Source organism: Chenopodium album, chromosome 8, assembly GCF_948465745.1.
Source record: "Chenopodium album chromosome 8, dcCheAlbu1.1, whole genome shotgun sequence".
Lineage (NCBI taxonomy): Eukaryota > Viridiplantae > Streptophyta > Magnoliopsida > Caryophyllales > Amaranthaceae > Chenopodium > Chenopodium album.
In genome coordinates, this window is record NC_137841.1 from 25,989,137 (window position 1) to 26,004,252 (window position 15,116).

Below are 15,116 nucleotides of genomic sequence, written 5' to 3' on the forward strand. Positions count from 1 at the left end.
GTCATTTGGGACCAAAATGATTTGGTGGATTGGACAACCTCGTCTATTGCTTACTCCAAACTAAATTAATTAAATTAAATATAAAGAGTCGAGTGTTTAGAATTGGTTAGAAAGTATGTTGAGTCAATTGAATTGTTTAAGTGTGGAATCTTGATTAATGAATTCAAGTTGTATGTTTATTTACTTTAATTAGTTGAGCATGTTAGGTTTTGTGCGTTGTAGCTTGTATGTACTCAGCTTTGCTGATTGCGTGCTTTTGTGTGTTTTCTTTTGGTCATGGCCTTCGCCTTTCAATGACGACCCTGTGATGATCCAATTATTACACTTGTATTATTGGGGAGCAGTATTGCACAGGTTAGCTTGATGATGTGAAGTTCGGTGATTTGACATACGCATTGTCAAGAAGGGATTGGTGTGATTGAGAGTATTCGTTCTTTGTGTTGAACTTATTTATGTTTTACTACTTTAATTATGTTTTGGGACTTTGATTATTGGTTTGGTTTTAAATAAGGGCCTTTATGGTTCCAATTTGTAAGCTTTGACTTATTGGTTTTCTAAATTATATTATTTTAAAGACTTATGTTTGGTTTTCCGCTGCAATACTTTGATAAAGCCTTAACGTTTTAACACGTGGCGGTAACATGCCAATGGTTCTCCTCTATTTTTATTTAAAGTGAGTGGTTTGGAAAAGGGAGAATTATTGGGGTGTTACATTTAGCTTCAACACAAATTTCACATTTATGACCATTACAAACTAGACTAGGAATTAACGACATGTTTTGCAAGCGTTTCATAGAATCATAATTTACATGTCCTAATCTAGCATGCCAAATATCAAAAGTCTCAACAATATAAGCAGAAGTAGAAGCTTTATTAATAGAATCAGCAACAAATACAGTTTCTAAGATAAATAACCCACCAGACAAATATCCCTTTCCCACAAATTCCCCATTACGAGATAAAACTAACTTATCACCTTCAAAAACAAGTTTCACACCAGCCTTGTTAAGAAGTGCACCAGAAATTAAATTCCTACGAAGGGAAGGAACATACAACACATTTTGCAGAGACAAAGATTTTCCAGAATTTAACTTAAGGAGAATTTTCCCTTTACCGAGCACTTCAGAGCTGCTAGAACTCCCCATGTAAACTTGATCAGCATTCATAAATTCTGTAAAATCAGAAAAAAGATCTTTGTCAGAACAAAAATGTTTTGTGGCTTCTGTGTCTACTACCCACTCTGCTTTGTTGCCAACAAGGTTAATTTCTGAAACCACGGCAGCAATAACTTCATCTGTCTCTTCTGCAATGTGGGCTTGGTTCTTATTCTGATCTGATTTCTGCCCATTGTTGGATGCATCTTTGCGGTTGTAGCATTGCCATGCCTTGTGGCCTTGCTTTCCACATACATAGCAGCCACCATTGCTCTTTTCTGACTTGTTGTTTTTCTTGAAATTATTGTTCTTTTTGTTTTGAACTCCAAGAGGTTTCTGATTTTAGTTCTTCTTGGAATTTGCAGCAGCTTTGTTTTGTTTGTTGAACCTGTCATGTTTTGGAACAGAAGATTCCACAATGTTAGCTTTAACAGAAAGTTCATAAGGGGAAGAATCCTTATCCTTAAGGCGATTGGCTTCTTCAATCTTCATGTGACCGACGAGCTCCTCAAGTGACATATCCTTCTTCTTGTGTTTGAGATGGTTGCGGTAGTTGGACCACGAATCAGGCAGCTTCTCGATCAGAACATTGGCTTGCAGCACCTCGCACATCTTCATACCCTCGACCAAAATGTCAGCAACCAGATTCTCGTACTCATGAACTTGCTCCATGATCGGTTTGTCATCAACAATCTGGAATTTCAGCCACTTTCCCGTTGCATACTTCTTCTTTCCCGCATCATCATTCCCATATTTCTTCTCAAGAGTCTCCCAAACAGATTTGGCAGATTTGTTGGTGATGAATAGATCGAACAGAGGATTGGACATGTGGCTAAGAAGGTGACCTCGAACGAACTTATTGTGCTTCTCATACTTCGCGATCTGATCTTCAAGGGCAGTGGAGGCTTGAGCAGAACCAGCTTGAGATGTTGTTGCAGTTGGGCAGACTGGACAGTCTTGGAGGAGGACATAATCAACCTCCAATTGTTCAAAAAAGATCAGCAATTTCTGAGACCATCGTTTGTAATTGGTCCCATCAAGGGGTTCGAGTTTAGAGAGATCGGGAAGGGTTTTTGCAATTGAAAATTTCATAATCTGAAATTACAGTAGAAAATTTTGCTTCTAAATTGTAGGAAAAGATACTGTAAAATCAGGAAAAATGTAAATTAAAATGTGGGCCGAATTTGATTAATGTAGGTGAAAAGTTGTGACGTGTTTAGAACACTGTCTAAGAAGCAAAATTTGCCCCGACTATGGTGCAATCGGAGATGGCGTTGCCCCCCAAGATTTAACACAACGATCTTTCTTAATGTGCACTCAAAAGGAGAGATTAGGAACTCACAAAATGCTCAGAACTGATTTTAGAGGAAAACAGGAAGGATAGAGAAAGAGAAAGGAAATTGTTTTTTTTGGTATGTTTTCAAAAGCCACGAAAAATCAGTTTTATAGAGGAAGAAGATCGTAACTGATGGAGAAAATCAAGCCACAAAAAAAATCGTGTGAGTAAAATCAGGGACAGTTACAAACGTTCAAAAAACTGAGTCAAATGTTGTTGCGGGCTTCGTAACTGAACGATAAAGGTAGCCCCACCACACCGCGCACATGCCACGAACATGAACCGAACCGGCCGGACGGCGGCGGCGGCGCGCGCGTGGGGATGCACCCTTCTAGCCCACAACAATAGGGAAAGCACTTCAAACATCAAAATACAAACACACATATTTAAACCAAGTAAACCTTCCTTATCCCACCAATGTGGGACAAAGAGTTTTCCTCTAAAAACAAGAAACCTTTCTTTGCATTATTTCCAACAGAGAGAAGCTTACTATTAGAATTCAAAGCGAGGTTCCATCTTAAAACCAATTGCCAATAGAAGTATTGCGCTTGGATTATAAACTAAAAGTCTTTTGATTTATTTTTTAAGGTGAGACAAACAACACTCGCACTTTGTAATTTTGAATAACCCCTCAAGTGTAAGCCTATACACTCCCCTTTGAATGAAAACACATCCACTGTACTATCTATAGAGCCTGACTCTAAGACAAGGTAACACTCATTGTCTCACAGATGACCTTATCGGCATAAGGTCTAACATAAACGGTGTCTATCAGATGGTGCGGTCAAATCTAGCTCTGTCACCGGTTAACAAATGGAGGAGAGACAAGGGGAAAATCTTAAAAGCCCACTACCAAAGCCGAAAGCATGGTTTCTTCCGCTTGGGTTAAAAATGGGGATGGCCAAAAATTTACCTTAGCAGTCGACAAAATATTTTGAAGTATACTTTTTTCAAACAATACTTGTAAGTGTTCCTGTAGACACCTAAAAATGTCTCCCCAAAACCAAACCCGATGATAAATAACTTTTCACCGCCACTATTGGTCGGGTTTAGTATTTAATCCCGAGAGTGCTTAAAAAATCGTATTTTATTAAAAGGTCCATGGATTAGTCTTGATGTTTGGTCAAAGCATAGTTTTAAATTCAGCCCAAACTTATTAATTAATTTTAAGCCCAAACCTTTTTATTTTATTTTATTATTTATTTTTGGCCCAAACATTTTATTTATTTTATTTAATTATTTTCTTATTTTAGCCCGAATAATAAAAGTCAGAAAAAAGCCCGAAATTATCAATCGGCACTTAAAAAGCCGAAAGAAATTAGGGTTAAAAATGAATTTAGACGGAAAAATGGACTGGAAGTTCCCGCGTCACGGCAGAACTCCACCGCGTCACGGGAACCCTTCCCGTCTGACGGTGGGACTTCCCGTGACACGGGAGGTCTGCCATGACACGGGACGTTCCGTGTCCTTTCCGCGTAAACCCTTAACGCGTTTTTCATTCCGTCTTCTGAAAATTTCCCGCGTCACTCCAAAAGTGTACCGTGTCACGGGAATGTGTACCGTCTGACGGTACAGTCTGACCGTGTCACGGTACAGTCTGACCGTGTCACGGGATACTTTTTTAGGGTTTTTATCATTTTAGGGTTCCGTGTGCTCCCTCAGCACATTTTCCCTATAAATACCCCCTCATTTCTGATGTACGGGGCGACCGAGAATTTTATTATTTTTATTTTCTCTCTTCTATGCTATTAGCCTAAACACTAGCCTACCCTTTTCACTTCAAAATTCCTTCTTCAAGCACTCAAAGGAGTCCATATTTTACTCGAGGTTCTATCCTTAAGCCAAGGCGTGAAAGGTAGAATTGTTTGAGGGTTTGGCCCCAAAATCAACTTTATCTTATTTAATTTAATTTAATTATGGTTTTATTATTTCCTTGAAGTTACTAACTCGTTTATTATTTTGTAGTTGCAAACAAGCAGATTCAAAGTAAGGATCATGCTCTTTTTATTATTATTATTCTTCTAACGATTTTTATGTTGTTGGAATTGTGATTAAATTGGTTTTAATATTAATGTTGTTCTATAATTGTTATGATCACCATATTGCATGTTTAAATTGAATATGTAATTGAAAATCACGCCTAATAAGATAATTTGGACAACCGGTTTAGGATCCTTTTAATCTTATTATTAATTGAAGTGATCACCAATATTTTAGAATTGTGTGTGCATTAATATTAAACCAATTTAGTTAAATAATAGTTTGGAGCGAATTGAATATTATTGTTTGTATGCCTTTGAGATCACAGGAGTGCTTTTCAATATAAGAATCGAGTAGAGCCCAATACGGGCGAATGTGACTCCATGACTCACTTCGTACCATCATCCCCGATCCTCCTTTCGTGGTTCCGAACCATATGGAGTTAGTAATCTCATGGATTATGAATGGGGTGTAACCTTCACGGGTTAATCGTTGTTGCCCATCGTTGTCCCTTTAATCGTGGTTACCTTTTATGATCCGTGAACGGTTTACAAGTTCCTTAAAAACTTGTTGGCGGCTCCCTACTTTCCTTGTCCCTAATCGTATTATGTCAACTCCCACTTCCTATGAGTGCCAAGCATATTCACACATGCTTTTAACGTAGGCGCACTTCGAGCGACGCCTACAGTTCCATATTGATAAAGAAATAAAAAGAAGTTAAATATCTTATAAGGCTAAAAAAGTCACTACTCTTACTACCAGATATAGTTTTGGGAGTTAATACTAGACTTGTGAAGTAGACTATCTATCTTAATAATAGGTGCGACTTAAACCCGTATTAACAAATACTATGATATCAGATTTTCGCAGTCATAGCTGTGTGAAAAAACCAAACTTCTAAGCCCATGTAAAATCGAAAATTTTGCAATGAACTCACTTCACCGGTTGGCGGTTGTTGGCCTAACACGCCGTAATTTTTAACTGATTGATTGATCCATTGCTAGCAAAAGGCCAGAAAAGATGGTGTTTGTCACTAACTAATCAACCAAATCACGTTTATAATCTGCAATTTAAATCAATTCAACCAAAGTTACTCGTTGAAATAAAAATATTAACTTTGAAATTGGCTAATTAGCTAATTAATTACAGCAATTGTGCACTAATTTATTGGCCATTAAATTAAGGATATGTGTTAATGTGTTTTTTTTTTTTTTTTTTTTTTGAAATCATGTGTCAATGTGTTTGACAATTGTTTATTATGATGAAATATGGGTACACCCAACACAGCACCCTTTCAATTTCTCTTGAATATTAAAGAAAATAGAAAATACTATAATGTGTCAAGTTTCCCTAATCATGCCCCTATTGTAAACACTTTTTTTTTTAATATTGATTTAGGCAGAACCACAAATTAAAATAGCGATCTTAACTTGGACCAAACAGCTGATTAAAATGACAGTTTTGTCCAAAATAAAACTGCTAATTCAAATAGACAAAAATAAACAACTAGTTTTAATAGAATCAACTCTTTTTGCTTCTACAATGCTTAACTAATTTTAGTTAGAGGTTTACCTTTGTTAATTGCTAATTTAATGCGCAATGTTTTTGCTAATTAATTAAAATAATAGGTCGATTCATTCTGATGAGATGGACAATAGATAAGCATATCATATTTAATAAGTAAAAAGAAAAAAATATGTTCAACAAAAAAAAAATAAAAATAAATAAAGGCATAGCTAGAGAGAAATTAGACATCTTCAAGCATTTTACGGATATTGTTCGTGATTCCCGTTTAAAAAAGTATTCAAATTACTCTAGGACAGTAGGACAAACACATTAAATTAAAAAATGTGTAACAGTTATTCAAGTGAATACTGTAACACAATAAAATTATACTTGTATAATGTTGAACAATAATAAATTTCCCTGCCAAAATAAGCAGTAAATTGTGTATTAATCTATTTTCTACAGTTAGTGATCTCAAATAAATTAACTGAAGATTAAAAGATGAGCAAGTTTTTTTCCTATAACATATAGAAAATACACTTACAATGGACCTAAATTTTACCCCTTTCTATTAAACTATACATAAGACTAGTTTTTAATTTAAATACTTAGTTTTTTTCCCCTTCCCAATAATTTATGCCAAATCATCTCTAATTGTTCAATAATCCCATAAACAATCATGGTCAAATGGACCAATTTAATTATTATTAACAATATCATGATTTGAAATACCAGATGAAGACATATGAATGCCAGATAATTCTTCTTTAGTAGGGTTGGATTCTTTGCCTTCGAGTAGAAGCTTCATCATGGGTTGATCTTGTGTAAACAATGAATCAACAAATTGAAAGTCGGGCATTTCTGGCTCTAATAACATGTTAGAAAGCGAGGTTCTAGAGTAGGTTCGAAATAGAGGGGAGCAAGGGATGTTGTTGCCAATGCCAAACATGTTGTTGTTATTAGTAGTAGTTTCCTCTTGCTTTGTTGGTTTGATGAATTGTTGATTCTCAACCATAGATGGGTAGGAGAAGCAGGTCACGTGAGACGGGTTGGCATCCACGGCCTTTGTCGTCTCACCATTGTTGTAAGGTGATGAGTCCATTAAAGGTGGCAGGAAATTTGGCTGTAACTCTTCTAGGCTCACCACCTCCAAGTAATCCGGCTTCTTTGCACCCAAACTCTTCTTGAATACGCGGGAGATCACCCAGTCATTCTGTCCATTCAAACAAAACACCATAACAAAAAAAAAAAGTTAGTTTTACTCAATTAACATGTAAAGGTTGATAAATATCGACTGTAAAAAAGTTTACAAACTTGTTACTTCATTCAAGTACCCATATCAAATACTCGACAATAGACTTGAATTATTATTATTTTATTTTCTTTTTTTGGATTCAAAATCATGAAAAACAGGGGAAATTAGAGGAATGCTTTTTTGTTTCTTGATTACCTTAGCATTTTTAGGGAGATTGTACTTGGACAATTTTCCTTCTAATCGATATTCATGCATGACCCAATTGGTTTTTTCACCCTTAGGAGCTCTTCCAGTGTAGAAAACCAGGGTTTTCTTCATACCAACAAGAACTTTGGCCTTAAAGATCTCCTTATCTTTTCCGGTGGCCTTCCAATAACCAGCCTCGGTTGCTCGGTTTGTTCTTAGTCCAGTTGGGTATTTTCGATCACGAACAACAAAGAAGTACCATTCTTTCTCCCCCATTTTTGCTTGACCTGATTCATCAAAACAAACCCCATTTTGAATTAATACAACATTTTTTTTTTCTTAACACCAAAAACAAGCATTTATATCATAAATGGTAACAAGAAAAAAAATAAAGAAATCTTAAGAGATTGCTCTTGACTCTTGAATACTCACTTGGTAAATCCCATGGTTCAATCTTGTTCAAATCTGCTTCTCCGATCGCGATTGTGCTGAAGTTGCTGTCAAGGACTTTCTCTGATAAGTAATGGGTGATCAGCTCTTCGTCGGTAGGGTGAAAGCGAAAGCCAGGTGGTAGTTCCATGTTCTCATCTTCTATAGTAATCGTTGAATAATTATCCATCTCCATTTCGCTAAACAAGGTTGCAAAAACGCTCTAAAAATAATTAAAAAAAAACCCACAAAGATGTTTTAGTAATGTGTTTTCAATTAAAAAATGACATGAAATAAGCTTAAACAATGGAAGAAATTGTATAAACAAGAAACTATAGCAAGGTAAATGCAGGGGAAAACAGAGGAAATAATAAGAAAAAGAGTTTAAGAAATTAAGGAGTAGAATAAAACCTTTGATATATTTTTTTTTTGGTGATTTAGGAAATGGCAAAGGTGTTAAGAAAAGAGGTATGGTAGCACAACAAAACACCCTTAAATACAGGTTTTTGGAGAGGAAGAAAGAAAGAAACGTGAATTGTAACGCAACTCTCTCTTGGGTAGATTGTTTCAACCTTCTATCTCTATCCTCTACTTCAACTTTTCTTTCTTAATTTGACTAGAATCATTTCATCTCTTTTTAGGGAGATTAGTAATTAATTTTGTTAGTATGATAATGAAGGTTAATAATCTGGTAGACGCGTATACAGAAAAAGGTTCGGGAAAACCTCATCGTCTGTATCTTAAATGACTTTGATAAGTAATTGTAGAGGATACTTTGTATATTTACTAGCGTAAAATGTACGCTTGAACTTGAGATTACAATCCGCGTATTTACCGCAAAAGTAATCACTTTATTACTTATAATAATGTAATAAAGTGAACTTTATCCAAGTTGGTGTAATAAATGAGTATTTTGTGAGCTCTATTTACCTCTTGCTAAAATAAATGAATTTAAACAATTAAATAAAAGAAAAAAGAATTGTAATTAGTTGTTGTTGTTTAACCAAAGCCCATCTACTGTGTCAAATTTCAAACAAAATAGAGTAAAAATTAAAGCATATTCTTCTATTTTATGATATATATGATGTTTGATGAGGACATTATACTCCAAGGAAAGCTCTAAGAAAACGACTACTACCTTAACAACAAGACTTGAAGAGTCCATTTCCCACGGTTAACATACAAATTTCAACTTCATTAGCCTTTTGCTAACTGCTATTTAGCTCTATGTGGGACTGTCAAATGCATATCTTAGTCAAGTCTTTATATTTTAGACCTTTTTACAAGGGAGTTAATTGTAAATTGTGTGAGATACATGTTGTAATAATATCTAATTGTATAAACTAATCAAATGAAGAAGTGTACAAGGGGTGCTTTAAAAGGTTAATATCCGTGCACTGGATGTCAACTAATTTAGCTGGTTAAAGTTTTATTAATTAAAGGTTGTATTTAAGACCTGAAATTGCTACATCATTACACTTATGTTGTTCGTTACATATAAAAAAAGGCTATTATTCACTTGATTGTAATTTGTTATCTTCTTAATAGCTCAAAATCAACGTCTCATTCATGGTGTGATCTAATTATAGAATGACAAATGGGTTAATTCGTTCCCCCCACACTATGTATTAATTGTTTTTTATTTTTCTTTGCTTTCTTTACCTTCAACAATCAATGGAAATGGGATTGCAACATAATGGAAGAAAACTGAAAATAAATTTATTTTTTATTATCTTTACACCATTAGAATTTGGATACATTTTTCCCTTACCTAAACTTACATGTTCTTACAAAAAAAATTAAAAAAATTAAAAAAATCCGATATACTTCATATGTAACATTTTTTAAATTTTACATTTTATATATGCAAATGTGCGAAATAGGTTGTACTGTTTAATTGAGAACGTAACATGTAGTAAATTCATTAACTTTTTAGTTATTTTATTGTATTTGGTACAAATTATATAACCATGGAAAATAGATAGGATGATAGAGCAATCGTCTAGTTCTTCGACTTCCAGACTTGACGTCAGAGGTTGAATCTCACCAAAACTCATTCTAAGAGGGAATCCCTATAATTCTCAAACTAAAATGGGCCTTCTCCTAACCATTAAAAAAATATAATCGAGCTTGGATAGTATTGGATCAAGCCATACTAGGTCAATTCATTTTACCGATCAAGTTGGGTCAACACTAAAATAATTAAAAATTGAGGGTGAAAAAGATTTATAAAATAATTAATTATTAATGTATAGTGTATTGTAATGATAAGTTCTTTTATATGAAAAGAGGAATATTTCAATTACAATTTAACAAAAGACTTCATGCAATGAAATTTAAACATTTAAATTTTTACACAAAACATTTAACATTAAATTTGATTAGATTTTTCTACCCAGATCAATTTTATTTCAAGAACAAGTGATTAAGGGTCTGTTCTCATTTACTGAACTAAGCTGAACTGAACTGAACTGATTGGAGCTGAACTGAACTGAACTGAACTGATTGGAGCTGAACTGAACTGAACTGAACTAAACTAAACTAAACTGAAATGAATATTTTATGAGAGAGGGAAATTAGAAGCTGAACTGAACTGAACTGGACTGATTGGAGCTGAACTGAACTAAACTGAACTGATTGGAGCTGAGCTGAACTGAACTGAACTGAAATTAAGTAAATATGAACAGGCCCTAACTCATATTAATTAGATACATGTTTTATTCATGCCTTTTTACTCTCGAGCCTGATTCGAATCATTCTATTTAATTCTAATTTTGTCAAGTAGGTTCAACTAATACTACTTCACGACTTTTAATCTAGCTAATTTCATGCAGAGTTTGTATCTATTTAACTCGACATTAAGTTCAATTTCAGACCATCGTCCTTGGTAAAAATTGGGTCTTTAGTTAGTTACTTATGTGCTAGCTTTACCAAGTCAATTTTTCAATTGTTCTTTGCATCCATCACATTAGAATAATCAGCCATTCAGCATGTTTTCATTTATTTACTACATATATACACCATTTGCCTTTCAAAAATATGAATTCCACATCATATTACTTTATATTATTCTTTAATCTTCAATATAAATAAAACAAATTATTATACTATACTTTCTAATTTTCATCTATGTGGAGAACTTATCCTTCTTTGGGTAAGTCTAACAATGGTAATTGAGTAATTGAATTCCTAAATATAAAATTAGGAGAAGAAAAAATAAATAAATTTTTCACATGAGCAATATGATTAAAATAATGAAGATGCGCATGTATGAATACGACCCACCAACGTATTATATCTTATGGTTAAATTCATCCCACTATGCCACTTATAATTGGTAGCCTAAAAATAATGTGTGACCCCCAAAAAATTCATACTCTTTAATTAAATAAATAAAAATTAGACCAATCCCAATATCTAGCTGACGGTATCAAGCAATATGGGCCATAATATGAACAAGTGATGGAATAAGACAACATAAACTTTGCAAGGGCTTGTTGTTGTCTCTCTTCTTTGCATCCATTCATTAGCTACAATCAAGTTTTGTTTGTCAATTAATTGATTATTCTTCTTCTAGCTCATACTCTTTATTTGTTTATTTATATGTTGTTTTCTCATATCTAGTATTTTCACTGTTTCAAAATAATTAATAGTGATTTAACATTTACAAATTCTTAAATGGACCTGATTCATACTAATTTATTGTGGACCACTAACATTAGAGAAAGTATGGTTGTTTTATTAATAAAAAAAAGGGTCACTATAATTAAAAAAAAGGTCACTATATTGAAATAAAAATCATTTTGGTAATATATAGGCCTAAGTGGTTATTTTTGTAATGAAATATTTTATATACTGATCAATATGAATAATAAAGGTCACTATGTTAAAATTAGGGTAATAGCATCGTATTTCAAGTTCAAAATATTATTAAACGTTGTAGTAGTTTTAATAAAGATTACTAGGTTAAAAATAAGGTTACTATGTTAAAAATAGTGGTCACTATGTTCAATATAAAGTCAGTTGCGTGTGTATAGACCTCGGGTCCACAATAATATTATTGTGGACCAGGTCCACGCAAGTCTTTTTGTTTAACATTTTACCACTATAATTTTGATTATTTTTTATAATTTAAACACAGATATTATCATATAAAATAGCGTTAAATTAGTATTAATACATATTTCACTTGCTCTAAAACAGAGAGAGTACAAAATAATTGTCATTGATTCATTCTGGTCAAACTATATCACTTGTTCTAAAACCAAGGGAGTACAAAATAATTGTAACATTATTTTCATTATTTAACATTCATTCATTATTTATTTTTTATAGCGGTCTTTTGAAAAATGACTACCATATTATTTTATTAATGATATATAATATGATCGGTTTATTTTTTCACGTTATAAAATAACCACAATTATTCTTATAATATTTACAACATAAATATTAAATTTGAAACTTTAAAATAAGAATTAAAAACTACCTAAATGAAATTAAAAATTTGATAAATAAAAAAAAATGTTGATAATACACCTTAATACCATTAATAAAACAATATACTTCCTCCGTTCTTTTATTATTGCACCACTTGCCTTTTTAGGAAGTTTCACAAATATTGCACCATTTCCTCTTTAGGAAAAAAAATATTTATGTTCACACTACAAATGCCCAACCTACCCTTGCTTTTTCACACTTACTTTTTAATTTAAAAATATGTCACATGGGCAATTTTGTCAATTATGAGCTATATAATCATTAAAATATTCTGATAGTCATATTTCAAACGACTACTGTAAAAATTTTCAAAGAAACTATATTTAATTTTCTTATCCATCTATGCTAATTTAAACTTATTTTTTTTTTATAAATGTTTATTTAAAATATAGAAAAATCTAAGTTTCTCGCTTTAATAAACAATTAACATTTATCTAATGGCAATAGTGTAATAAATTGGTTTGGTATTCATGCAATGTCAATAAAAAAAATTAATTCCTTTGCTTTTTGTATAGTTGACATCAGGGATGTAAAGTAAATGGCATTAATTGACTTAGAACCTGTTCTCTTCAGCTTAAGTTCAATTAAGCTCAGTTCAATTCAATTCATTTCATTTCAATTCTTAATTTCCTTCGTTCTCTCATAAACATTTCAGTTCAGTTCAGTTTAGTTCAGTAAATCAGAACATGCCTTTAATTTAACATGTTACTTGTTTCAAAAAAAAAATAACATTATTGTTACTTTACTAATTAAAAGACAACATCTTACTTAGAAGAGAGGAGAGGGAATTACAATTACATATAATTGCAATTACATTAAAGTATTAAACACTTGAACACATACTTGAATGTATTAAAATACCTACCCCTAGATAATTATAAACATGGATTTGCTCTTTAAAATTAGTGAAAATAAGTTTACAATACACACCCGTTATATTTCTTTACAACATCGAGAAAATAACTTAAATAACACTAGACTATGTAAACTAGCTAGTGTTGTGCAAAATTTACAAATCCTCATATTAACTAAACTAGGTTGGAAAAAAAATTATAAAATAATTTATTATTAAAAAATTCTACAAACCAATGTATAAGAATTATTTAATTCAAACTTAAACTGCACAATTTGGACATTAATTCGAAAAGTGCAATCTATCTATAACTAATACTAAAGTAGCAACCGCGGACATCTTTCATTTATTCATGTTGTACACGTGTCAGCTTCTCCTTTAATTTTTTCCCACCAAAACTTTTTTTTTCTCTTTTACATTTTTTTTATGGAAAAAAACTAAATATTGACTACAAAATAATTTAATGCAGAATACTATACAAATAACTCTTCACGATTTTATTTATTTATTTATTTTTTTTGAACGGTTTCACAATTTTTTTTTTATAAACTTTTTGACAACCATTTACCCAATGGAATATTAATTTATGTTTATTTTTAATGGAGTATTGTTTTATATAACTCTTTTTTTCACTATATCCGTGCATCGCACGGGAGCTAATATAGTCCCATATTAAACGTAACATCTTAATCTAAAAAGAAGAAAAAATCTTAATGAAGATATAACAAAATATCTTCAATTACCCATTTTAATTAAATCATGAAAATTTGACAAAAACAACCTCTTGAATTTTCATTTACTAAACTTCCCAAAAAAGAAATATTGAAAACGACTCTCTTTTTCATATATGCATATAAGTATAACCTTACCTTTAGTTGGATTATGATAGTTTACAGATTAATCACTTTCCTTAGCATCACCCAAATGTATTGTCTCTCTTCTTTTTTAACCTCTGTTTCAAATTTAAAGCAACAATTTGACTTTTGTATTATTGTACTCCGTATTATGTACTTGCTTTAACTAGTATATTTTCTACCAATACATACATATCAAATGTTATCATGTAAGGAGTTTGTGGATTAGTCTTTATAATGTGTTCATTTATCTACTTATTATACTTTTTACTCATCTATAGTTGCAAATAATAATAGTCAAAATTGTATATTGACACATATGTCAGTCAAATTATTGCGATTAATTGAAATGAAGGAAATTATTCTCATCCTATACATGTGTTAATTTTTATTTTGTTGAGCAATCACCATTCATTCATTCATTCAAAACATGACTTTAGAGATGAAAGGATTAATAAACTATAGGGACACCCTAGGAGTATTGGGGTTTAAATAAATACAATGTTAATTATATAAAATAAATATTTGGACTAATAACAAGTTTAATCCCAAAAAAACAAGAAAAACACTAATAGTCTAATACATGAGCTATATTTATCGTGGATTCGTGGTAGGCTTGGGTCCAAAACTAAATGTTTACATATTTACATATTATTGTAACAATGTCAAAACAAAGAACACTTAAATATCTAAATCACATTATTTTGCATATTGGAATGTTATTTATTTTCTATAACATACGAAGCCTAAACAAATAAGGTAATTTTATGGAATAATTGTCGGGAATAACATGCTTAATAGGGGTTTTTGGAAACAACTACCCACTAAAAAATTTTATCAAAAAAACTACCTCCTAAATTTAAAAAGTTAGAGTAGCACTACCCATTTGCATTTTTCGGCGAGAAAGTCCGACGTGTGGGGCCCACTTTTTCAAATTTTCTTCTGAAAATTCCTAATTGAAGAAGTGAAAACAAGTAGGGTATGCAATTCATAGGTAATTTTTTTCTTTTAATCCATTAATTACTAATTTTGATGTTAGGGTGTAACGATTAGAAAATTTTGG

General features: G+C 32.1%; 2 protein-coding genes across 2 annotated transcripts; both read right to left on the reverse strand.

Moving 5' to 3' along the window:
- Positions 1-1,496: 1,496 nt before the first annotated feature.
- Positions 1,497-2,246, reverse strand: LOC145642855 (uncharacterized). Its single transcript, XM_081694017.1, has one exon. The coding sequence runs from the start codon at positions 2,244-2,246 to the stop codon at positions 1,497-1,499; it is 750 nt and encodes a 249-aa protein (XP_081550143.1).
- Positions 2,247-6,373: 4,127 nt separating this feature from the next.
- On the reverse strand, positions 6,374-8,293 carry LOC145555960 (NAC domain-containing protein 92-like). The gene is made up of 4 exons (XM_081617667.1): positions 8,258-8,293; positions 7,850-8,069; positions 7,427-7,704; positions 6,374-7,189 (listed from the first exon to the last, which is right to left on the reverse strand). The coding sequence occupies exons 2-4, from the start codon at positions 8,040-8,042 to the stop codon at positions 6,674-6,676; spliced, it is 987 nt and encodes a 328-aa protein (XP_081473793.1). The 5' UTR covers positions 8,043-8,069; positions 8,258-8,293; the 3' UTR covers positions 6,374-6,673.
- Between the last annotated feature and the right edge of the window lie 6,823 nt (positions 8,294-15,116).

Coding starts and splice junctions, on each gene's coding strand:
- LOC145642855 (XM_081694017.1), bottom strand. CDS start 2,246: ATGAAATTTTCAATTGCAAAAACCCTTCCCGATCTCTCTAAACTCGAA.
- LOC145555960 (XM_081617667.1), bottom strand. CDS start 8,042: ATGGAGATGGATAATTATTCAACGATTACTATAGAAGATGAGAACATG. Junction 7,705..7,849: donor TGAACCATGGGATTTACCAA/GTGAGTATTCAA, acceptor TTGATGAATCAG/GTCAAGCAAAAATGGGGGAG. Junction 7,190..7,426: donor ATCTCCCTAAAAATGCTAAG/GTAATCAAGAAA, acceptor TTGAATGGACAG/AATGACTGGGTGATCTCCCG.